Source organism: Lytechinus pictus, chromosome 2 (genome assembly GCF_037042905.1).
Source record: "Lytechinus pictus isolate F3 Inbred chromosome 2, Lp3.0, whole genome shotgun sequence".
In the NCBI taxonomy this organism is placed as follows: Eukaryota; Metazoa; Echinodermata; class Echinoidea; order Temnopleuroida; family Toxopneustidae; genus Lytechinus; species Lytechinus pictus.
In genome coordinates this window covers 39761089-39784359 of record NC_087246.1, presented here as the reverse complement: position 1 = coordinate 39784359, position 23271 = coordinate 39761089, and the positions used below count along the sequence as shown (strand labels likewise).

The following is a 23271-nucleotide window of genomic DNA, read 5'->3' as shown; positions in this document are numbered from 1 at the left end:
TACAACCTGAGGAGAAAACATATGAAACATAATGAGAATAGAATAGATTCTTTAAAAAAGCCTTAATCACCTATATTAAGGACTGTGAGAAAGTGATTGACGCTAGCTTTACAACTTAACAATTGGATATTAGACATGATGAGAGCAGATTCTGATGAGCCCAAATCATATATCAATGGTCTAGGGTAAAAGTAATCAATCTTACAAGTAGCTTTAAAACACAAGAAATATAATGAGAGTAGATTAAGAAAACCTGTAAGTGGTTTAGTTACAAGATACTATCATAGGCTACTGAAATTGTGATTCTGATTGGATGAGAGCATATTAGCTATACAAATTTGCTTTGTGTTGAGGCAAAGATGATCAGGGGTGGTATTCTGAGATCCATTTTATCTGAGATAAAATGAAATATTTTATCTCCGTTAAAATCAGTGAGATAAAATACCTTTAAAATCTCTCCGAATTGGTATTCTGAGAACAATTTTATCTTCATTTTATCTTTGTAAGACACACCTACTTTTTAATCAATATCCAATTAGAAACGCGCTTTTATAGCTCTCTCGTGTCACTCAACCAATTGAAATCTATTCCGCCAGGAGCCGGGCAAAAGGGTGAGATTGTGTCAATATACTGACTTCAAATACGCTTGCGCATCTTTACAGAGATTTCTTTTTAACAAAATGGACAATACTCTCATCTTTTTTCGAAGTATATATCGCATCATTTCAAAGACAATATTAGTCAAGACAAGTCTTATGAAATACTCTCTGATTGTACAGGAATAAAGTTAAGGTGTTATTCTCAATAAATATATAATTTTTCTTCATTTTCATGTCAACATTTGGGGTTAATTCACCTAGAAATATTGGTGAAATCAACGTCGCGGAGATAAAATAGCCCCTACCCTCTTTTAAGTTTATTTTATTTTTTCCTTAAAGTAACTTGGGCGCAAGCACATCATCTGCGTTGCAATACCCAGATACGCGATGGGTATGTCTACGCAGGCACTGTTCTGTTGCGTTTCATCTATAGTTACGCAAGAAAAAATTTATACCGAGATAAAATTATGAAAATACTTAGGTTTATTTTCTTATTTACGAGATAACTGGATATACTCATTTGATTTGCTTGTTGATTACGATGAACCAGCACGCCGAATATACAGTACACAATTTTCCTGCGCGCGCGCTGCATCTCCCTATGAACGCACTATCCCAAGATCATCGCGCAGTTTGGCGTCCATTTCCTCTCATGAGCCTGCACGCAAGACATGTTGCCACCAAAAAGGCGGTCCTCAAGATAGAAAGAGCCCAAGAAGAAAGATACTAAAGTATCATCGGCCCTCGGCCTAGTGTCAGAAGGAGAACATCATCACCAACTGACTTGATCGTTTCAACAATCCAGCGTGAAAAGATGTCTCGAGAAGCTGCCGCAAACGGCTCGCGCAACAAAACAACCAACTTCACATAATTGGGAATTGTCTGAAGAATGGCAAACAAAGACGAGGGTTAGAAGTCACACCTAATCTAAGCCAATCCCGGCAACGGTCCGGGAGCGATGCATAAGTATGCAAAGCTTTGTACTGTAAATGGTTATATATAAACAGATACAGGAGGGATCTCGACTGATAGACAGACAAAAGATACCCTGAATACCGACCCAAGAGGGAGTTACATGTAGTCAAGCGTCAAGAACGACCGACAGGTGCCATGACGGACTAAGCCATACAAGCTCAACGTTTGAGAAGAACTTAAGAGGTTGTAAGATTCGGATTGAAGGTATTAATCATCCGTAACCGGAGGGATGATAATTGCCGATGATCAAAAAACGATCCGATTTTGTTGAAAATTTAGACAAGAATCGTGATCGGAAGACTGAAACTTGTACGGTTCAGTAAGTGATCAATCAATCAATCTGAGAAGGCGACAGCGGGGCTAATAAAAGCCACGGTCAAGTCACCGGCTTAATAATTTAAGCCAAGCCGCAACCATGCAAACGTAAGGAATGCGAGATATCTCAGAAGCCCCCGCGTGGGAGAAGGCGCCCAGAATTTGATATCTGTCTCAAATGCGTGAGGGCAGAACATCTGCAGAATTCTGATAGAGAGCTGTGGCAGGACTTTTCCAGCAGTCCGATAAGGACATGGAACGACAGAGAGTAAGGTTGAAGTAAACCACTCGTAAGGCAGTCGATGTGTCGAGAAAAGCGACTGAGTGCCATCCTGTTAATAAGAAAATGCCACGGACCTGCTGTCTATGTAGAATAGAACAGTCTGGTCAAAGCAGCTCAAACGGGCGTGTCGGAGAAATACGCGGCACGCATCACGACATAATAAGTGTGATAGACAGCGGATCCCTTTTCTCCCGTACTAAATAAAACACCCGCCTGAGGGTGCAGTGCCCGCGGCGGGAGAGGTGGGCGGTGGTTTGGCTGAAGCCACCATCGCCGAGAGGGCCCGTAAGGCTAGGCTGCGATGGATGTCCGCTGAGCGGAACAATCCCTAGTCGCAGCAAGCGTACGCCAGAGGTGAGCTGGCGAACAATGTCTCTGTCATGATCTTACGTGTAAACGATGATCAAGAGATGTCGGTCAAGATGTTCTGAACCAACAGACAACGCCAGACATGATACCTCAACAGTTACGTTCCCGACGGAATCGAGTGAGGTAACAACGGCCCTGTCCTATCAGGGTTAGGGACGGAAACTGGCTAAGAGTGTCTAAGTCCTCGCTTGACGAAACAAGCGGAGGAGAAAGGCGACTTGAGGAAAATAACCACCAATATTTCACTCAGTCTGCGATGAGAACCAGTTGTTTACGAAAACAGCCACAAGGCCTGGTTTCTCTGGTGAACGCAAGGGCAAGCACCGCCGGCGCCGGTTGCAACAGCATGGAACAGTCCGATATCGGTAAGATAAGGAGTTCCGAGAAGCTGCGGGGGGCGGCAAAAATAACGCCCTAAGCAGCGGGGGATGAGAATCTAAGCTTCTAAAAAGAAGAACTCCAGTGAAGTAAATCACTTTCATGGAGGGACTCATCCACAGTCGGCCCGAGAGAAAGCGGGTCGTGGTGATCGTGGTTAGACAGGCATAAGTATGCATACACACACGTATACATTTTATACATAAATGTATATCCACCACGATTACATCATCCTCGGTCACGCAGTGAACATGGTCACATACATAGCATGGAAGGAGGATGAAAGCAGCCTGCGAGGCGACCCAAGTGTGCCGAGTGAAAAAGCTTCTAAAAAAGAAGACAACTCGACACACGGGCACGGTAAATGCATCGACCGTAACCCACTCCACACGAGGAAGCGGCGGAGACGCCCGCAAGCCTGACCCACATAGATGGCAGTCTATCAGATAGACTGTTTGAGCTCGACCGATGGCCTGGTGGCGGACAGTTTGGTGTGAACTCGCCGACCCGGCACGGTGGGTGCGCCCAGGAAGTAGGCATAAAAATGCAGACAGAAAAAACCTGGGGCTTGAAACAAGCCTGAACGCACGTACACAGCCGACAATCTAAAGAGATATATGGCTGTTTCTTTCCACCGAGATGATGCTTACCCAACCGGGAAAGACTCGGGGAACAAGTTGTGAATGTCAGCAGGAGGGGTATCTGGCATATAAATAGCCGATTCCCTCCGGGCGTTCGGTGCGGGTGCTGCCGGCGGGGTCCGGGGGGACGACCGATGATGGCAGCTCGGGCAGGGCTCGCACGAGCCACCCGAATACGAGACAAATAGGTTACAAAATAACCATAATGCACCGGGTGGTGAAGGCATAGCAATTATTAAGTATAGGAGAACTATTAATCGCCGTGACATTCAGATCCGATATATATGCTCATAAGCTCGGCAGAGCTACGAGATAGTGAGACATACCGCTGAGCGGTGATGGTGCTAATATCGGAGTCGCCCTCACTACAGCGGCGATCGCTGGAGGACGGGTGTCTGTACTAGCCCTGACTCTAACCTTACAAGGAAGAGAAGGAGTTAAAAGTAAAGACAGGGCACCCTTACTTTCGTATAGAAAGTGAGGTTCAGGCCAAAAGCTGACGGTCCCGTCGCCTGGGCGGATGGTCCGCGGGCGTGATAGGTTGCCCTCTCAAAAACAGCCAAACATTCTCATGAGAGAAGGAAGGCATGCGGTATGTTAGAAATTCTTACCTCCAATCTACAGGCCCGCCTAGGGGGTAGAATGGAGAGAGTTACCGCTGAAAAAGCCGTTGCCGTAAGCGATGCCCGGTCAAACTGTGAGGCTTGACGTAGAGGGCGAATTCGGGAGTACCTGCATATTAATGGGGGGTACCCATGCAGGTGAACTCGCCGACGGCTCCCCGGAGTGCGGGCTGGCGGGAGAAACTCAATCCGCTCAATGCCCGACACCGGCAATAAGACCGACAGAAAGCAGCCAAGCGGCTGCAGCGTCCAACCAGCGACATACGGGGGCTTGCCGACTTGCTGGGTGAGACCCATACGTCAGCAGCACCTGTGCATATCGTGAAAACACCCGTGCGGGTGAAAGGGCCGGCAATTTCAAAGAAAAGGGCCGGTGGCTGGTGCGAGGCTGTTGATAAGCCCAGCCGTCGCGTAGCGGCGGTCTATAATGACGGAGAACACGAGGGTAAGAACCCGTAATGCTCGGGACGTGTTGATGCAACCTGTAAGGATGCAACGTCCAGCCGTCGGTCACCGAGAGCTTGCCGACATGTTGGCTTGAAAACCGCATGTTGGAAGCAACAGCGTTTCAATAAAAGCCCGGCGTGAGAGGGCAGGTGACTGCTTGAACCGCACGGTGCTTAGCACGGCGGCTGAAGCTGACATGAAGCATGGGGGAATTTACCCGCACAGCTCGTGGGCGTGTGAAGCAACATGAGAGTTGCGACGCCTGTCCCACAATTATCGGGAGTCTGGTGACATAATGGGGGGCGATGCCCGTATGTCGATAACACCTGTGTGTTAGCGGGAATTTCCCTTGCAGGTGCGTGAGCCGGCAAATCATGAAATTACCGGTGACTCTCCGAGGTGTGAGATGGCGAATGTCTGCTTGACACGGCGGCTGAAGCTGACATGAAGCGTGGGGGAATTTACCCGCACTGCTCGTGGGCGTGTGAAGCAACATGAGAGTTGCGACGCCTGACCCACAAATTATCGGGAGTCTGAGCCGGCGAATCATGAAATTGCCGGTGACTCTCCGAGGTGTGAGATGGCGAATGTCTGCTTGACCTGCCCGGTGTTTGACACGGCGGTTTTAGCTGACAGAGAGCATGAGGATAAAATTCCGTGATGCTCGAGGGCGTTCTGTTGTAACAAGAAGTTACGACGCCTGGCCATCGGCACAAGAATTAGAAAGAAAGGGTCTGCCCGCAAAGCGGGGTTAGCAACCTAGAATTTCTTCTTCTTCCTCTTCTATGCGGCCCCCGCCGGGGGGCAGAAGAGGGCACAAGAGACAGGGGGGACGTGATATCTCGCATGAGAAAAGTCACCCAAATCTGATCAAGCCGTTTAGGCACATGAACGCTAATTCCACGGTTCCACCTTTAAGGGCACGTGGACGCGATTCCACGGTTCCACCCTGATCAGATAATCGTGAGATTGACGGAGTCGAGCTCACGTGTCTCTAGCGACTAGGGGCTGGTAGCCCTTTGCTAATGCTCCCTGAAGGAGACTGACAAAGCATCGAGCCTAGTCTGTGCCGGGAAAAGAGTCCCATGCTCTTAACCCGGACTTGTTGGACCCGATAGCCGGTGGGTATAGCAGCCCTGGAGGAGTGAAGTTTTCTATACTAGTACAACACTCCCCAAAATAGGTTCAGGTCCCGTCGAGGGAGCCTTGGCTATCACCTTTCAGGCACGTGGCCGCTGCGCCACGGTTCCACCCTAAAACGCTCGGGCATGTGGGCGCGGTTCCACCCTCTTGGGCACGTGGACGCAACTCCACGGTTCCACCCTCCTTTTTCCAAGGCACGTGGACGCAACTCCACGGTTCCACCCTTTATAGAGCCCATCGCAAAGGGTCTCACTCTCTTGCCCTCATAATCACCGCCGCTGATCACCGGAACAATAATACCATGTCTGGTTTTCTCCCAGCGGCAGGTTTGGAGTCAACAGGAGATGAGTCAAAAGAGCTCATCTACCTGGTAAGTTCTTAGCCTGAAAGAACAAAAGGAGGGTTGAAAACAGAGAGGGGGCGGAGGGGTGGGTGGACAAGAAAGTTGACAAAGCAAGATCCTTTTCAGAAATATTAATAATAAAATTAATAACTTCAGAAAGAACAGGACCGACTTCTTAAACATGAGATCAAACAAAGTTAAGAAGCTGAAGTGAGAAAAAAAAACTAAAGTTTTTTTTTTTTTTTTTTTTTTTTTTTAATCAATTACACGTATACATGACGTTAATTAATTACAAACAGAAACGTCTAAGTCCAAGGACGAAGAGCAGGATCAGCTAAGAAAAAAAAAACAATGTTTTTTTTTTGACAAGGGTAAAAAGAAATAAGTAAAGGAGCTGATCTGAAAGGAAGAAGTAAAAACTTACTTCCCTTAAACTGGAAGCCGAAAACTCATTAGCGAAAACTTTTTTAAAGGACGCTAATAGATAACAGGGGGGCTTCCCAAAAATTTTAAGAGAAATTTTTTTTAAGACAATAAGTCTAAAAAAAAATTTTCAATACAAAAATAATTATTTTAATTAATTAATAATTAAACAATTAACCAATTGGTTAATTAAACAATTAATTAATTCATTAATTAATCAATTAATCAAACAAGAACAAAAGATTGATTGAGACAATCAACCGACTCACAAAGGAACAAGTTGAAAACAAGTTTGAGAACAAACAAGGACGACGCTCCTACCTGTCCCATAGCCTAAGCTGTGGGGAGGAAATAAAATCAATTCAATTCAAGACGAGGCAAAGGTGCAAGTCAAGAATAAAAAAGAATTAAAAAGGATTATAAAGAAAGGGGGCGTCGTATCAATGCCTGCGGCACGCAGGAAGAGTCCGCGGAGCTACGGGTAAGGGAAGCGGAGGCAACCCGTCTGTGAGAAAACGAAACTGACGATTAGGAACTCACAAGTTTATTTAAAGAAAAACGTGAATAATAACACGAAGGCTCCATGCACTAGGATATAAATGAAATCAATCTAAAGCCGAAAGGCAAAGGATTGAAATAGGCTGTAAATACATAGATAAATATGTAAACAACGGACACTTTTAAGATGTAAAGTGGGAGTGTACTTAGCTAACGTCTGATCACGGCAGCAGGCGAAAGTAAAAGAGGAAATGGACGCCAAATTGCGCGATGATCTTGGGATAGTGCGTTCATAGGGAGATGCAGCGCGCGCGCAGGAAAATTGTGTACTGTATATTCGGCGTGCTGGTTCATCGTAATGAACAAGCAAATCAAATGAGTATATCCCAGTTATTGATAGTAAATTTTAAATTTTATCTGAGAGATAAAATGTCATCTCAGAATACCAATTTAATTTTAAGAGATAAAATGACCTCAGAATACCGCCCCTGGGCCTCATTACATAAAGTCTGTTCCTCTGAATGGTCAAAAGTGGGGTCATTTATTTGAGCATGCCCCAAAACAATAAACTCAGGTGGTTACCATTGGCAACAGGCGTTCACAAGATTTATGCCGTTGCCCCCTGACCCACCCCTTAACAACAGGCATAGTTAAATTTGGCTGAGATCCCCATTTGAATGCATGCAAAATGTTGCTTTTTGCGGTGATTGCGGATACCATAGATATGAGCATGATTTAATCAATAATTTTAGACAACTTGTGCATTTACGCGCTTATTACACACGTAACACATTTAGATGGAATGATACAGATTCTCAGCTTCTGCAAGTTCTATCCCCAACATTTGATTGAGTTTTCTTAAAAAGGGGACATTAATATGACTAAAGTTAGAGAAAATCTAAAGATCTAAAGATGTAAAGTTAGGCCTAACTTATTTTAGATCTAACATTATTTTGGAGAAGTTAAGAGTTATTATCAATATCAATTATCATAAAATATGTACCGTATGGACTGCTTTGATTTTCAAACCTAACTTAGGGCCTACATGTAGATCAGAGCTGCCAACAATGGGATGATAGAATCCAGTAGATTTTGCGGAGGTATGATTTTGTGAGGGAGCGGCGGAACGTTGTCCCACGGATGGGATTTTTGGGTAGCAAAACACATTAAGAAACAACATTTGATAGTAACTGACAGCTGTCTAAACCATCAAAACTTTTTGCAGATAGATTAAATGCACATTAGAAAGATTTCACGAATTGTCATTGACTAAAAATATACTTCAGGCAATACAGTAACCCAGGAGAAAAATAAATTATGCACTTACCTCGATTATTTGGATGAAGGTTTATCATGACACAGAATCCTGACATCAAGCACAAACTGGACCCTCAAAAAAGGAAAAGTTAGACCTCTTACATGTATGTCGCGTTCGTTCTCAGTATCGATCGACCATTTTGTTTTCAATTTTGAAAGAAGGAGAACGAACGAGACAGAACTTTTCCTTTTTTTGAGGGTCCAGTTTGTGCCTCGATGTCAGGATTCTGTGTCACCATAGACCTTCATCCATATAATCGAGGTAAGTGCATAATTTATGGCCTTATCCTGAAATAAGTCACCTCTCTTCTCGTGTGTGTGTGCGCTCGTTGTCTACAAAGTCAATGGGAGAGGAAAGAAGTCACCGCCGCTGACAAAATGAACAGCAGTGAATGGAGTGGTGACTTAAACCAGGATAGTGCCTAATTTATTTTTCCCCTTTTATTTGGGGTGCTATTGTGACCTTATTCTACCCCATTTTGGAAAGTATCCTCTACCAAATATTACACGGACGAGTCCTAGGCTCCATAAAGCGCACACAAGCTTACAAAAAATGCCTCGCAGTGCTCATGGACTTCCCTTCTCATAGCCTCCTGGTGCGGCCCGGCCGGCTGGAGACCAGGCAGGGCCGCGCCGGCGCGCATCGGTGGCATGTGCATGGAGTGCCGCTGAAGTGTTTCCATCACACACATTGCAGAACCAGGAAAAAAATGGCTTGTTAGACTAATTCACCAGTCATTAAGTAAAATTATCTTCATTTACATTGGAAATCAATGTACGATTATGCAAAACCTGGTAAAAGTTATTGGGTAAAATGAAAATGTGATAAGGAGGTTCCACATGGGTGTAAGGGAGTTGAACATGCTAGACTCGTAAAACAGTCATTTGTATGAATTTTATAATTTAACAGCTAAAAATCCTGATTATCCGGGAGATTTTGGCATGGGGTCGGGAGAACGGGAGATTGGATCGCAATCCAGTATTCTCCAGCAGGATCCGGGAGACTTGGAAGCTCTGCTAATTTAAAAACATTAGACAGTAGATCTGGATGTCGACTATTTTGAAGAAGTTAGACTTATCATAAATTTGGTTCATAAAAAAGATATGGATTGCTTTGATATTCGAGACATGGTTGTTTCTTTTGTTTCTTCTTTTTACCGCACCGGGCCAGACCATGGCCTCGGGCATAGTCCTGTCGCGGTCCCCTTGAGCCTCGAGAAACAACCATGCATCTACACTATTATGGTAACTATGCCATCCAATGGTTACTACCATGGTAACGCTGATAAACAACCTAATCAAAATCAAGGATTCCATGCTGTTACTATAACGGTAAGTTTTATGCAAAGGGGCTCTGGGGCCCCATACATGTATATCAAAGCTTACCAATGATCATAGAGTTTTTAATAAATATGAAGATTTATTACATTGACTATAATGTCCAATCATTCATGAAACTCAAGCGTGATAGGGCAGACTTTATCTGGGCCCTCTAATACATAGCTTCATAATATTTGCAGACATACTTGTATGATGAACTGCATTGGCCACAATGTAGGCCTACAATCATTCATAAAAATCATGCGTAATAGGGCTAAAGGCCACTGCACTCCTTACGATTGGTCTGCGACCCGATTTTGGAATAATATGTAGTTAAATTTGATGCTAATTTTGAGACATGGAATATTGTAATGTTCTAATTCATTACACGAATACCTATGCTCAAATGTGCGACTATGCTATCATCCTTATTAGAATACAAGCGGATTTGATATCTAGTCGTAATGACGTCATAGCAATTGTATGATTGGCTACTATTTAAAACTAATTTGGCCTTTACCTAAAAATAAAGGCTTCAATCATCCAAATTTGTTATGATAATATTCCTACAGTTAATTTGAACCTCAAATAAAAATACATTTTTAATTCACATTTTTAGAAGATGAGCAAAATGCGATTCGTTCCCAAATCTGATCGTGGACCAGCTGTAAGGTGTGTGGAAGACGATCAGAGCCATGTGACGCAATGCTTAAACAATGATAATATATTTCATGATCAATTGTGACCTACTACCCCAAAACCATCCATAAGTCGCCAGATAAGGTTCTCTGTAAATAGCCAAAATAGTCATTTAGTCTCTCCAAAAACCAAAAATAAAAAAATAGCTTATCTGAAAGAGCAATTCTTCTTCATACTGTAAAAATTTTAAGTCGTGAAGTTGAATAAAAGAAATAATAAAAGAGTTTCTGGGGCACTACTTATTCGGAGTGCTTGGAAGTTTAACTGAGATTTACACAGTATGCATTCTCATGCTTGAGTGTACCCCAAACTTCAAAGCTTGTTTTCTCCTAATTTTTTTAAACTCTTGCTGAATTTCCTCTGCATTCAATCAAGTACTTGTAATGGTTATTGTTGGTCAATTTAACATATCATATATCATTTCAAAGCTTAGGAAATGAATTTTCAAGCTCAATAAAAATCTCAATATTCATTTTGGTCGACATATTGTTGGTTTTGGGGTGGCAGGTCACAATTGTATTGACTACAATGCACAATCATTCATGAAAATGAAGTGTATTATGAATTATAAAGCTTTGAGACCCAGGATATGTAATAAAATGGAACGTGAACTTACTGATGTGATGAGTTCAGTTCCTCTTGACTTTAGGATAGTGTTGAGTACTACACAAGCACCACTGGAACAATGAGATTGAATATCAAGGAGTCCTTCTATTAGTAGAAATACAAAACCTTCTAGTTGCTCACTGGGTATTCTCCTGGCAAGGGCCTAGGTTGGGTAAATTTGAATGAGATAGGTGGTGAAAGATTAAAGGGAGAACAAAATGGGAGGGAGACCATTAAGCAATATCAATGATTTAGATTAAAAAAACTATCATTTCATAAATTTCATTTTTTTAAGTCATAAATTGCATTCTATGAACAATTTTTTTAATAATAATGCTTGCTTGTAGTTATGTAACCCTTAATACTTATTGCGTCAGAAGTCCCTAATAATGGAGTATCGTTACCCTCTCTTTCATCAAGGCAGCTGTTACGCTCTTTGCATTTCTGGGAACAATCACTTTTTTAATAATATAAATATTAGTTTTTAGCATCTAAATTACGAAATAACTTGTATTGTGTGTATGATGATCCTGCTAGATTAGATAACTGTTTGAAAATACCTTTGATAGATCACTTATGATACTAAATAGAGCCTGAGCATCAGTGGTTGTACTCCTACCCCGAAGGACGGAAAGGGCTTCTACCATCTTGTCTTCATAATCTCTTGCTCTCCCTTTTGAAGCAACAGGCAAATATGACAAAAAATCATTTAAATTCCTAATTTAAACTCATAGTACATGTATTTACTAAGAAATTCTCTTCTAATCAAATTTCTTTTTCCCACAATAAATCTTATGGCACAAAATGTACTTGAAATCAAGTGCTTAAAGCACACACACTCACTGATAAAATGAAAACAACATTATAGAATACACAAAAATAATTTCCTAAATCTACATAGAGCATAAAATGGTTAGAACAAACAAAATGACACAACACAAAGGGAAATAACATTTATAAGACAACTGATAACAATCCATTAAAAAAAAAACGGAGAGTAAAAACCCTGAGTCTTATAAAATCTTAAACCTGCATATATATCTACACAATGAATGTAGGGGAGAGTGGGGTAAATAAGGCCGCCTGTTAGTTTTTAGCTCACTGCTCAAGAATGGTAGGGTCAAATGGATTACTGTTTGTGTAGAACAATCGAATGATTCGATTGTTCGTCGAAATCATGTCTTTTAAGTCACAATAGTTGACCTACTTAGGACTCCTAATGCAGAAATTCTCCGGCAGTCCAAAGTACAATTACGTCTAAGTAAACAACTCATTCATGAAGTACATGTACGATATTCTTTGAGACAGACATGCAGGTGTGCCTTTCACTTCTTGAAAAATTTCATCTCGGGCCCACACCATGCCCCCACCCCCACTTGTGGCACTGTACTGCCCATGATGCTACACACTGTACATTGGTGTATCTAACAAATTATTTTGCAAAATATTTTTCATTTGAAATATATTTCAAAATTACAAATTTTTATCATTTGAACCTAGAAACTGGGTCTATTTTGGGAGACTAGTCGAGAGCTTGTGCTTAGGTGACTGTGCGTGTTGGAATGTTTAAGGGGCCGGGAAGCTTTGTTTTGAAACATGAAAGGAAAGTCTCGTGGCTCCAATCCCACCCCCTATCTCTCTCTCTCACACAAACACACACCGAGATGGGGAAGGGTCAATTGTTTCTGAAGTCATGACCTTTCCTGATAATGGGAACGCACGTGGCTTATTATTCTTTGTCTCCCCAAAAGTTTCATTGGCCGTCAAAGTTCCAATCACATATCACTCAGCTCAAGTGAGCTACTTGTGTGTGTACTTTCTGTTTTAAGCATGCAGACAACATACATTGTGTATCAAAGGCAAGGCCGGGTGGGATTAAATTTTCGGAGCTCTTTCAGGTTTGTGTTTAACTATGAATGTGATACAATCATTGACAAATTACCTCAATAACATCATTTTTACACCTGTATCAAGTATTTAAAAACAATTATTATCATTGCTATCTTGTCATTCTGTTACTACATGTATTACTTGAGTATTCGAGTGATCCCAAGTGTCTAATTGGGATCTTCCGAACATTCGAACAGTGTAAATTTTACTAATCGAATAGCGATAGGCGGCAAGCCATTCGAACCATTCAATCAGTCGATGTTTACTCCCAGGCCTACACATCTTATCATGATTTTTACTGCTTTATATTAAAAAGATATAATTGGAATTATAAAAAAGGTGGCCTTATTTACCCACTCTCCCCTACTTGTTACCAAATAAATAATACTAACAAAAATATTGAAAATAAATTGAATATCTAGCAATAATTAAGGTCTCTATTTGAAAGAAATTTCATTCTTGATGACTGCTAAAAAAATCTGTATCAAAATGTAAGATCTCACATATCAAACATATGTCAGAAAAACTGTTGCTTTTTCATTATCACATTTCAAATACCCTAGCCACACTAATTATGTACAAAGAGCTCATTAGCCTACTTTGAACATGTGTGCATTCCTGCTTGTTTACCAAAAGTTAAGTACATTTCATTGTTCATTAGACACCATGCAAATACCAACCTTGCATATTTCATGAGTATAAATTTCCTTCCTGTGTAATAGACATCCAGTACAATATCAATCATATTCCTGTCAAAGTCACTTTCAAGGGAAATACAGTGGTAGCAGTATTTTCAAGAGTATTTTTCCCTTTCCCAACCCAATTCTGTTCTCATATACTAATTTTCCTCACTAATGAAACAAAATTATGCAGATTGTATCTTCTTTCTTCCCAGCCCTTCAAAAGTGATATCAATGTGATTGCTGTTTATATTTATCCAGCCATTAAAAAAACTGATGTTGTACTCTGAATCCAAGTAAGGGCTAACTGGAGAAAAGCCTCAGGCCAATTTGAAATAGGCCAGACAGAAATTCTTGAAAATGGGTCAGGCAACTGATTTGAAAAAAGAGCACCTTCTCTTCCTCCTAAATTCATTTTTTCCCCTCTCATTTTTGGCCTTAGAAAATATTAATGCATGATGAGCAAAAACTAGAAAATGAAAAGACATTAAATCTTATGGATAATAAAAATAGAACATTTAACCTGACCTTCATATAGTAGAGCAATCTTAAGTGTGAGTTGAATGCCTTCTATAGCTTGACCACGGACGTCAGTGCATGGATCTGAACACCTTGGGACAAGGTAGGCTAAGATTTCACCCATACAGGTAAAGGCAGAGGGCCCCTACAGAGAAAAAGGAACAATGACAAGTTAGTATGATAATGGGTGGTAGTGGGTTTATCTCATCAAAACACTGCACCATCAAATCTCAGAGAAGTCCAGTTTATTGACACCGATGTCATAGAATTCTTGGTAATTTCTTGGGTTGAAATTAGTTCAATTATCAAATGAATTATCATAAACAACATCTTCATTGTCATAATCATCATCATCTTCATCATTATCATCATTGCCTTCAAAACCATCATATAATCATCAGCATCAACATTGATATTATCATCATTGCTACCATCATCATCATATCATCATAACCACCATCATCTTCACCATATTATCATAACCATCATCACCGTCGTCGACGTTATTGTCGTCGTGGCCACCGTCATCATCTTCATCATCATCATCATAACTTTCACCATTATCATCATAATCATTGCATATTCACATCTGTCCATTTAAGATCACACTCTCCATCCTTCCTTACCCCTGTGACATCTTCTACATGTTCCAGATAGAATGATAGAAGGACCATGGTAGTCTCTACTGCTCTCTGTCTCTCATGACCCTCACCAGATAACAACCATGGATATAAGTGCTATGTAAAAAAAAAAAAAATCATGGATTCCTCATTAAATGACAGCATACTGGAAAGGTCATCACTAATTAAACCCTGTTCCACTATGCCGATGTTGCTACGATTTGACAAACCTTCAGATTGGGCAGGATCGTGGAAAAATCAGCCAATTTACTGGGAGTCAGCGAAAAATAATTTGCAGTATTAAAAATTGTTGAAAGGAATAGGGGATTATTACCCCAATGGTTCGCTGTCAGTACGTCAGGAAAGACCTGATTATGCTCATCCCACGACTGCATGCCATGTCGTTTACACTTTTCCCACTTCCCACACGATTCAAACTGGGCGTTTTCTGATTGGGAAGATTGGCATGAAAGTTTGAATATGTTCAAAATTTTATCTGATCAAGCCGATCTGAATAAAAGGCCTGCTGTTACCCCATTGTCACAACATTGTTATTACGCTACTCCCGATTTCAACCAATTTCTGTCCCGACCTCCGCCAATCTAATGATCAGGATGGATCGGGTTTCAAATTGTGATAGTGGAATGGCCCCTGAAGATAATTTATGAGTTTAATGCATTCATTTTTAGAACTTTAGAAATATTGCATAGAACAGTAACAAAATGTTAACTATCTGTCTCTCCTGTTTATCCTTCTTTACTACACAGCTCTCCTGATTTTCAAATTTACAACATATTTAATACCGGTCTCTCCAGATATTTCTCTCTTGAGGAAAACTGGCTCTAATTATACTCTGAACATTCAACTATTCACCTGCAAATGGCACTCACAAAACAAGAAAAATAAAGCTGGTTATGATTCCCCCATAGCAAGGAAGATAATCTGCAAACCCACTTTGGAATCAATCTGATAAAAGTACAGTTATCTCGGTACATACTCAAAAAGGCAACTTGTCAAAAGACGGCATTACATTTTTTTTAACCAGGAATCCTGCTATGTGCCCTCTCACAACAGGTTTTCTGCATTCCTATTACATGTATATTGTCTATGATGTTATGTGAAGATTGGTAAAAATAAAATAGGGATTCCTGTAGGAAAGATATGGCTTGGACTTTGGACAAGGTGCCTAGGCTCTTATGAAAAAAATGCTAATATAGAAAAATCAGGTCTATTTTTCAATGTTGATCTAATTACAGCTAATAAGCTAAAGGCTAAGAAAAATGCAGGTGGCAAGGTAAGTATAAGCCCCACATGCTCAGCTTCAGGCTACAATTTGGAGAGTAGTTCATCTGTAGAGGTGATGATTACAAAATTTTAACCACGGCCAAAGATGTCTCTCAAAGCACAATGAGCAGTCATGAATTAGGATTACACTAAACATCAATTTCTTCCTATACTTATCGCTTTGAAAATTGGGAACTCAGAAATTTAATAAAAAACAAGTTTGCTATGTAGTAAGAGCTGAAGTAAAACTTCACTTTAAATATTCCCATTCATATCATATCAATAGATTATTTCAAGTGTCATTCCTTCTAAAATCATATACACAGATAATAACAACCAAGTTAATTCAAGAAGTGTAAATGGTAATAAATCCATTTGAATACCTTGAATATATTATGGAAGCCTATTGGTGTGATATCTTTCCTCAGAAGCTCTTTAAGCATCTCATGAAGACCATCCAATGATGATTCTATCAGCACATCATACTCTGCCATACAGGGATAGACAGAGAAATATTTCAATCATGAAATCTAAATTTCTTGAGATATAAATAATACTGATATTTAATGAGATACATAAAATGAGAATAGATAGAATGAGAAAACAAAAGAAAATGTGATGATATGCAAGGAGAAAAAAAAAGTTACAAATACAAATATTTCAGCACCAGAGTAACAAGCGTGAAATAAAAACACAAGAACACAATGGAATTCAAATTAAATTAGTTTAAGTGAGCTTCCATACACATTTACATATCACAATTACAGTTGAATAATAAGCGATCTTGTCATAATTTCAAATTTTGGGAATATTGTAAAGTAACTCATAATTATATTCATAATTGACTTTAAAAAGTAATTTTTTAGCAAAATATTGCCCACTTTATAGAAAAGATAAGTTTTGAATTCAATACATGTTTTTTTTAATTTCTCACTGTTCATTTATCAATGAATCATCACCTAACCTTTGATTTCATCTTCTCGAAGTTCTTCCTTTCCCTTAGAGGTCATGAGCGGGCAGTCAGGGAGCTTAAAGAGACAAGTCACACCAGTATTGATAAGTGTAAACGCATCAGCCTCAGTGAGAAGAGGATCAAGTTTACTGAATAACACCTTGTCAAGGAAAAAAAACACTTCATGGTACTATGAACGTGAAAAACATTTGGTAATTTGAACGAACTTCCTTCATGAGAGCCAAAATATTTCAAAATACAAAATATTTTGAATCTTACAAAACATTATAGCTTGTATACCCAGTTGTTGTGTGTCCGGACAGGTTGTGTGTCCGGACGATCAATTTTAGAAAGTCATTTGGAAAAATTTACAAGGAAAGTTTTATCAATTTTTAGTACAAAATGTCAGGAAATATTATAGAGAACAAAATAGAAGATGATTACAACTATTAATTTCGTATTTGTAGTGTAATCCAATGACAAAAAAGAAGGCTTCAAAAATATAATGTGTCCGGACACCCGATCCCCCATCCTACTGCTTATTTTTTCATACATTTATGCATATTATAAAAAATTGGCTTTTAATTACATTTAGTTTGAAGAATGTATAACAAATGTAACATACGATTCAACAGAATTCTATTGTGAAACATATTAAGTAATGGCATTTATACGAGACATCAAAACATCAATCAAAACACACAGATATATAATATATACACATGTAACAAGTTATAATACAATGTACAATAAGATATCATCTTGATCACTACTACTGGACAAGCTGTTATTTTCGCGAATTGCCGATCGGCCGCGAATTTAAAAAAGGCGCGAAGATATTGACACATTTATTAACCAGTACCAATGTCCCAAACAGCAAAGCTTTGCTATTGCAAACATGCTGTGTGGTGAAAGAGTTGAGATATGCACCTATATACGTACAAAAAAATAAGGTTGAAAGGTACAGTTAGTAATTCAAAAAGTTAGATAGAATTTCACTTGTTTATTCAGAGCTTCAATTATTTCCTAGCATATTTTTATCAATATCTATTCACTCACTGTAATATTACAATGTATTTTCTATGAAGTAATTTGATTTAATTGTCATCTGATTGACTCTATAACCAAGGTACATAGCAGCTATTTGCATATTCATTGTGACTGCCACAAAATCCAACGTAACATACGGTTAATGTAGATTTATTCCATCAGAGCGGTAAAAAACTCATTGAGTGGACAACATAACTTTAGGGAGTCAAAAAGTAGACAATTAATAATGAAAAAATTGACGGAGACCAAAGGAGTCTCCTTCTCAAAATCAAATCTATGCAAAAGTGACAAAAATCAAAATGAAATAGTAATTTTTTGTTGCTATGGTTGCAAGTAGCTCATGCAAGAATGCAATCAAAAGGGTGCGGCAAGGGGCGTGGCCAGGGGCGGACCCAGCCGAAACCATGCCAGGGGCAGCCACATTCATAAGTCGCATGACCAGAGGTTTTAGAGGTGTAAGATTCTGTTTTAAAAAATCTACATTTTTGCACTAAAACCAAGTTTTCAAAAAAATGAATCAAACAAAACACATCTTCCAAATATTGCTTCTACAGATCAAACTGACATGATGAATTTTCAGATCTAAACGTACAAAAGTGAAATTTAAGCCACTTTTTTCACACTTTCTAACTGTTCTTTACAGGTACATGCTTATGTACAAACTACACGTCAGCATGGGTGCTTTGAGGAGAATATTTTTGCACATGTTTTGCACTATTTTTGCTTCTCTTTGGTACATCTCTTGATCGCGAATTCAACAACCAGTTAAAAATGTCGGGACCCCCATGATTCATGAAAAGTTATGTATGCAAAAATAACAGCTTATACAGTATTCTAAATGAATGTAACTTGAAAAGATACACTAATGCTGCACATGCTTGAAGTGCTAAAGCTCTTGTATCTGTGGTAATCTCCTTGGTACTCTCTGCTTGCATGTATGACCTCATGTGAGCGAGTAAGTCAGTCTTCTTAGCAAACGAGTGCCTGGTTTTGAGATGGTCTGGATGCAAGGCCTTGCCAATCAGGTCTACAGCTCGGATTATGTTCTGTTTTACAGCAGCATCCTGAAGAAGGAGATGCCAAATATTGTTTTTCAAGTACATGCAGTCAATTATTCTTGATACTAATTTTACTTGATACCCAAGATTCATACTTCTCTTGTCACTGTCCCCTCTCCTCCTTTTCTCTTCCACTCCTTTCAGTCCTTTGCCCCGTTCTTCTTTTCCCCCTTCTCCTCCTCTTTGCTCCTATTCCTCCCTAATCCCCTCCACCTCCCTTTCCTCCCCTTCAGGGGCGGATCCAAGACGTTCAAAAAGGGAGTCACATTTTTCCGATGAAAATTTGAGAAGCAAAAAAAAAGGTTTTTACCTAAAATTCAAAGTAATTTCATCCACGGAAAATTTGAAAAGCAAAAAAAAAGTCCTCACTTTCAAAAGGGGAGCGGCACACTTTGGTAAAAGCGGTATATTAACATTACAAATTTTGATTACGGCTCTCAAAAGGGAGGGAGGCATGGGCCGGCTGTACCCTCCCCCCCTGGATCCACCAGTGCTCCCCTTCTTCCTTCACCTTCTCTTCCCGTCATCTTTTTTTCCTATTCCTTCCCTCTTTTCCTTCCTCACTCTCATCCTTCCTACCCTCCTCCTCATAACTCCATAACAATTGGAGTGCCTCTGGCAGTCCTGCCTGCATTACGCGATTCAATACAGCAGCAGTGCTGACTTTGAAAACGACTCCAGAATAATCATTCACAGAAACACTATTCATATGATAATAAAATACTACATTTTCATCGACCCTAAATGACATTTGACCTTGATCGTGTGACCGAAGACTTGTGCAAGACGATCAGTGATACCTGACTACCCTTATATCCACATTTCATAACTTTCAAAGTTATGATGGCAATTCAACAAATACCCCCAACACGGCCAAAGTTCATTGACCTTGGTCATGTGACCTAAAACTTACAAAGGATGTTCACTGATGCTTGATTACACTTATGTCCAATTTTCATTAACTAGATCTGTATACTTTTAAAGTTATGACATTTCAAATACTTAACCTTGGTTAAAAATTTGTTTTGAATCTCCCAACATGATATAAGTTCGTTGACCCTAAATGACATTTGAACAAGGTCATGTGACTTGAAACTCAGATGACGTTCCATGATACTTCATTACTCTTATTTCCAAGTTTCAAGCACCAGGGCCATGAAATTTCAAAGTTATGATGGAAATCAACAAATACCCCCAACATGACCAAAGTTCATTGACCCTAAATGACATCTGACCTTGGTCATGTATCCTAAAACTCAGGCAGGATGTTCAGTAATACTTGATTAACCTTATGTCCAAGCTTCATGAACTAGGTCCATATACTTTCTAATTTATGATGATATTTCAAAAACTTAACCTTAGGTTAAGATTTGATGTTGACGACGCCGCCGCCGTCAGAAAGGCGCCGCCTATAGTCTTGCTCTGCTATGCAGGCGAGAGAAAAATCCAATCACTATTTATCAATATTCTCACCATTAATATATTCAATAGTTTCAAACTGAGCAGTCAAAGTGAAATGAATCATAGATATCACATTGCTATTCATACCACTCTAAAGCTTTATGTTTGATATAACTTCTATCTTATCTCGAGTTTCAAAAATCTGTATCTCTAGTTTCAAATACATGTATCTATATTCATTTCCAACATACATGTAATACGAAAAATAACACATTAAAGGGGAATGAAACTTTGGAACAAGTGGGCTTGTGTGAAAATAGAAAAATCAAAGAATAAGATCGAAGAAAGTTTGAGAAAAATCAGACAAAATAATGAGAAAGTTATGAGCATTTGAATATTGCGATCACTAATGCTATGGAGATCCTCCCATTGGCAATGCGACAAAGATGTGTGATGCCACATGTGAACAACTTTCCCTTTGATGGACTATAAAATGCCCCCAAAATGTCTCTTTTTGCTCTTTCTTATGGTTATACAAGCTCTTTATCCACAATGTTTTCTTCGAAAATCTGTATTACATGCCTTCGTATAGAAAGAATACATGATCTACTGATAGATGTGGTAAAAGGGGCAGTTTAACTGCAATATATACTAAAGTAATGGCAAAGTTGTTCACATGTGACATCACACATCTCTGTCACATTGCCAATGAGAGGATCTACATTACAATACTGATCTAAACCTCAAATGCTCATAACTTTATTATTTATTTAATTTTTCTCCAACTTGCATTGATCTGCTTCTTTGATTTTTCTGTTTTTGCACAAGCTATCTTATTCCAAAAGTTTAATTTTCCTTTAAAAAAACAAAGACATGAACAAAATTTCCTTAATCTATTTTAGGAATAACGATTATTCAAAAAAACCGGTGTTCCACAGCTTTAATTTGATCGAACATCGAATTGATCGAATAAATTTTGAAAGTGGGAAAATCAAGTCAATTTTTTTGCTACGTCACGCATGCACTACTACCACTGCGCCAATATGCGCTGACAGGTAAGCGTTGCATAAACAGATGACAGAGCAAATATCGTTTGTATTTTCCATGATCACAAAACATGATCTAAAACAATGACATTTGCAGATGGCAACATATAAGTTTGAAAGAAAATAATGAGAAAGATTCGAACGATTCTCGGTCAACTCACATACACAATAGCCCCATACACTCACTCTCCCGAATCGACAGGCATGCTTGCTGACCAACAAGTGCTACACTAGCGGAGAGCACATAACTTGCCAAAGATGTAGTTGGATCCAAAATGAGATTCATATCCATGGGAATAAATACCATACATAATTTTCTCTGGATGGTCATTTGAACTGGTATTCTTTGCTTATATAACGATTGTGAGGAAAGTTTGTGGAATATGAATTAATGCGATGTTCGAGAATTAATAATGACATGATAATCCATTTTAGACATAAGTACAGAGCAGTCGATCAAGATAATATGTCTCAAATCGAGCACTAAATATATATGAATGATAATTGGATACAAATTAACGTACTACAATTTAATGAACTTCTATGGCAAAAGTAAAAATATTGGTAATGTCAGCAAAGTTGATATGGGAGTAATATTGTCTCTATTTTTCTTTTTATTCCATCTGTATCCGAGAACCAACTAAAGAAGCATGATGCGCATGCACAAATGATGACATATTTTCAATTCATGATTTCAGTGCTCTACATAAAACCCGACGGAGTTGGGCACAAAAGATGAGCTTCAAAATGATGGGAATAAATATCAAACATAATTTTCTCTGCTTGTCATGTAAAATGGCATTCTATGGTGATATTACAATTGTGAGAAGAGTTTCTGCAATAACAATGTTGGAGAATCAATCCTGACATGATATATATTTTTTTAGACAAGTGCAGCTCATCACCCGATCAAATTTGTGATGTCCGTCATTAAAAGTGAAAACATTATTGTTCATTTTGATGATTGTGTGTACCAAACAAAAAGGCCGTATTTTTTTTTTTCAATGCACCAATTTTGCAAAATCTGACATCGATAGAACACCGAATTTAAATTTGATTAGACTCAGGCTTAATCTAATTCATGGAATATTTTTTTGTACTCAGAAAAAAAGTGTTTGGAGCTATGTGGTCTGATGGTTTTGACTCTTGTCTGTAAAAACAAAAGGTTATGAGTTTGAATCTCAGACATTGCATAATTTGCTTTAGCAATAAATTGATCAACAATGTGCCACACTCAACCCAGGTGAGGTAAATGTATACCAGCAGGAAGTATTTCCTTAAAAAGCTGTGGGCACCGGAATTGGTAGCCTAGCTTAGCCATGGTAATATAGGATAATATACAAGCATCTTGAGCATCCAAAAAAGAGGATATGTGCCTAAAATAAATATCCTATATTTTTATTATCATTATTATCAAAAAAGTCTTACCTTGACATTTTTGAAGTGCGGATTGATATTCTTAAGGATATTTGTTTCAACCCTCGATGCGATGATGTCTGTAGGAGCATAGAGTGTTAGATATCCATAGCAAAGCATCACTGTACTCTTGATCTTACCAGTGTCATCATTTCCCTTATCCTATACAATACAAGAAATGAGAAAAAATCACTTTATTAAAAACAGTTTAGAGTTATTATTTTCCTTCTTTGTTTTTTGTATGACCCATGTCCCTCCATTCACATCTATATCACTAACCAAATACTTTAAATTAATCCTAGACAGTGCAATACTCTTCTCATCTCAATCTAAATCTCACCTGAAACTTCACATTGATGCCCACAATCATAAAAGT

At 39.2% G+C, this 23271-nt stretch overlaps 1 protein-coding gene across 1 annotated transcript in view; it reads right to left on the bottom strand.

Annotated features, from left to right (window-relative positions):
- Nucleotides 1–5091: 5091 nt before the first annotated feature.
- Nucleotides 5092–23271, bottom strand: part of LOC129254237 (maestro heat-like repeat-containing protein family member 1) — a 53122-nt gene continuing 34942 nt past the window's right edge. Inside the window, exons 19-27 of the mRNA XM_064095636.1 lie at nucleotides 22908–23057; nucleotides 18836–19038; nucleotides 16937–17073; nucleotides 16356–16459; nucleotides 14695–14805; nucleotides 14078–14213; nucleotides 11540–11652; nucleotides 10990–11142; nucleotides 5092–5259 (exon numbers count right to left, since the gene is read on the bottom strand). Coding sequence (XP_063951706.1) covers nucleotides 5092–5259; nucleotides 10990–11142; nucleotides 11540–11652; nucleotides 14078–14213; nucleotides 14695–14805; nucleotides 16356–16459; nucleotides 16937–17073; nucleotides 18836–19038; nucleotides 22908–23057 — 1275 coding nt within the window. The remainder of the gene's footprint in view (nucleotides 5260–10989; nucleotides 11143–11539; nucleotides 11653–14077; nucleotides 14214–14694; nucleotides 14806–16355; nucleotides 16460–16936; nucleotides 17074–18835; nucleotides 19039–22907; nucleotides 23058–23271) is intronic.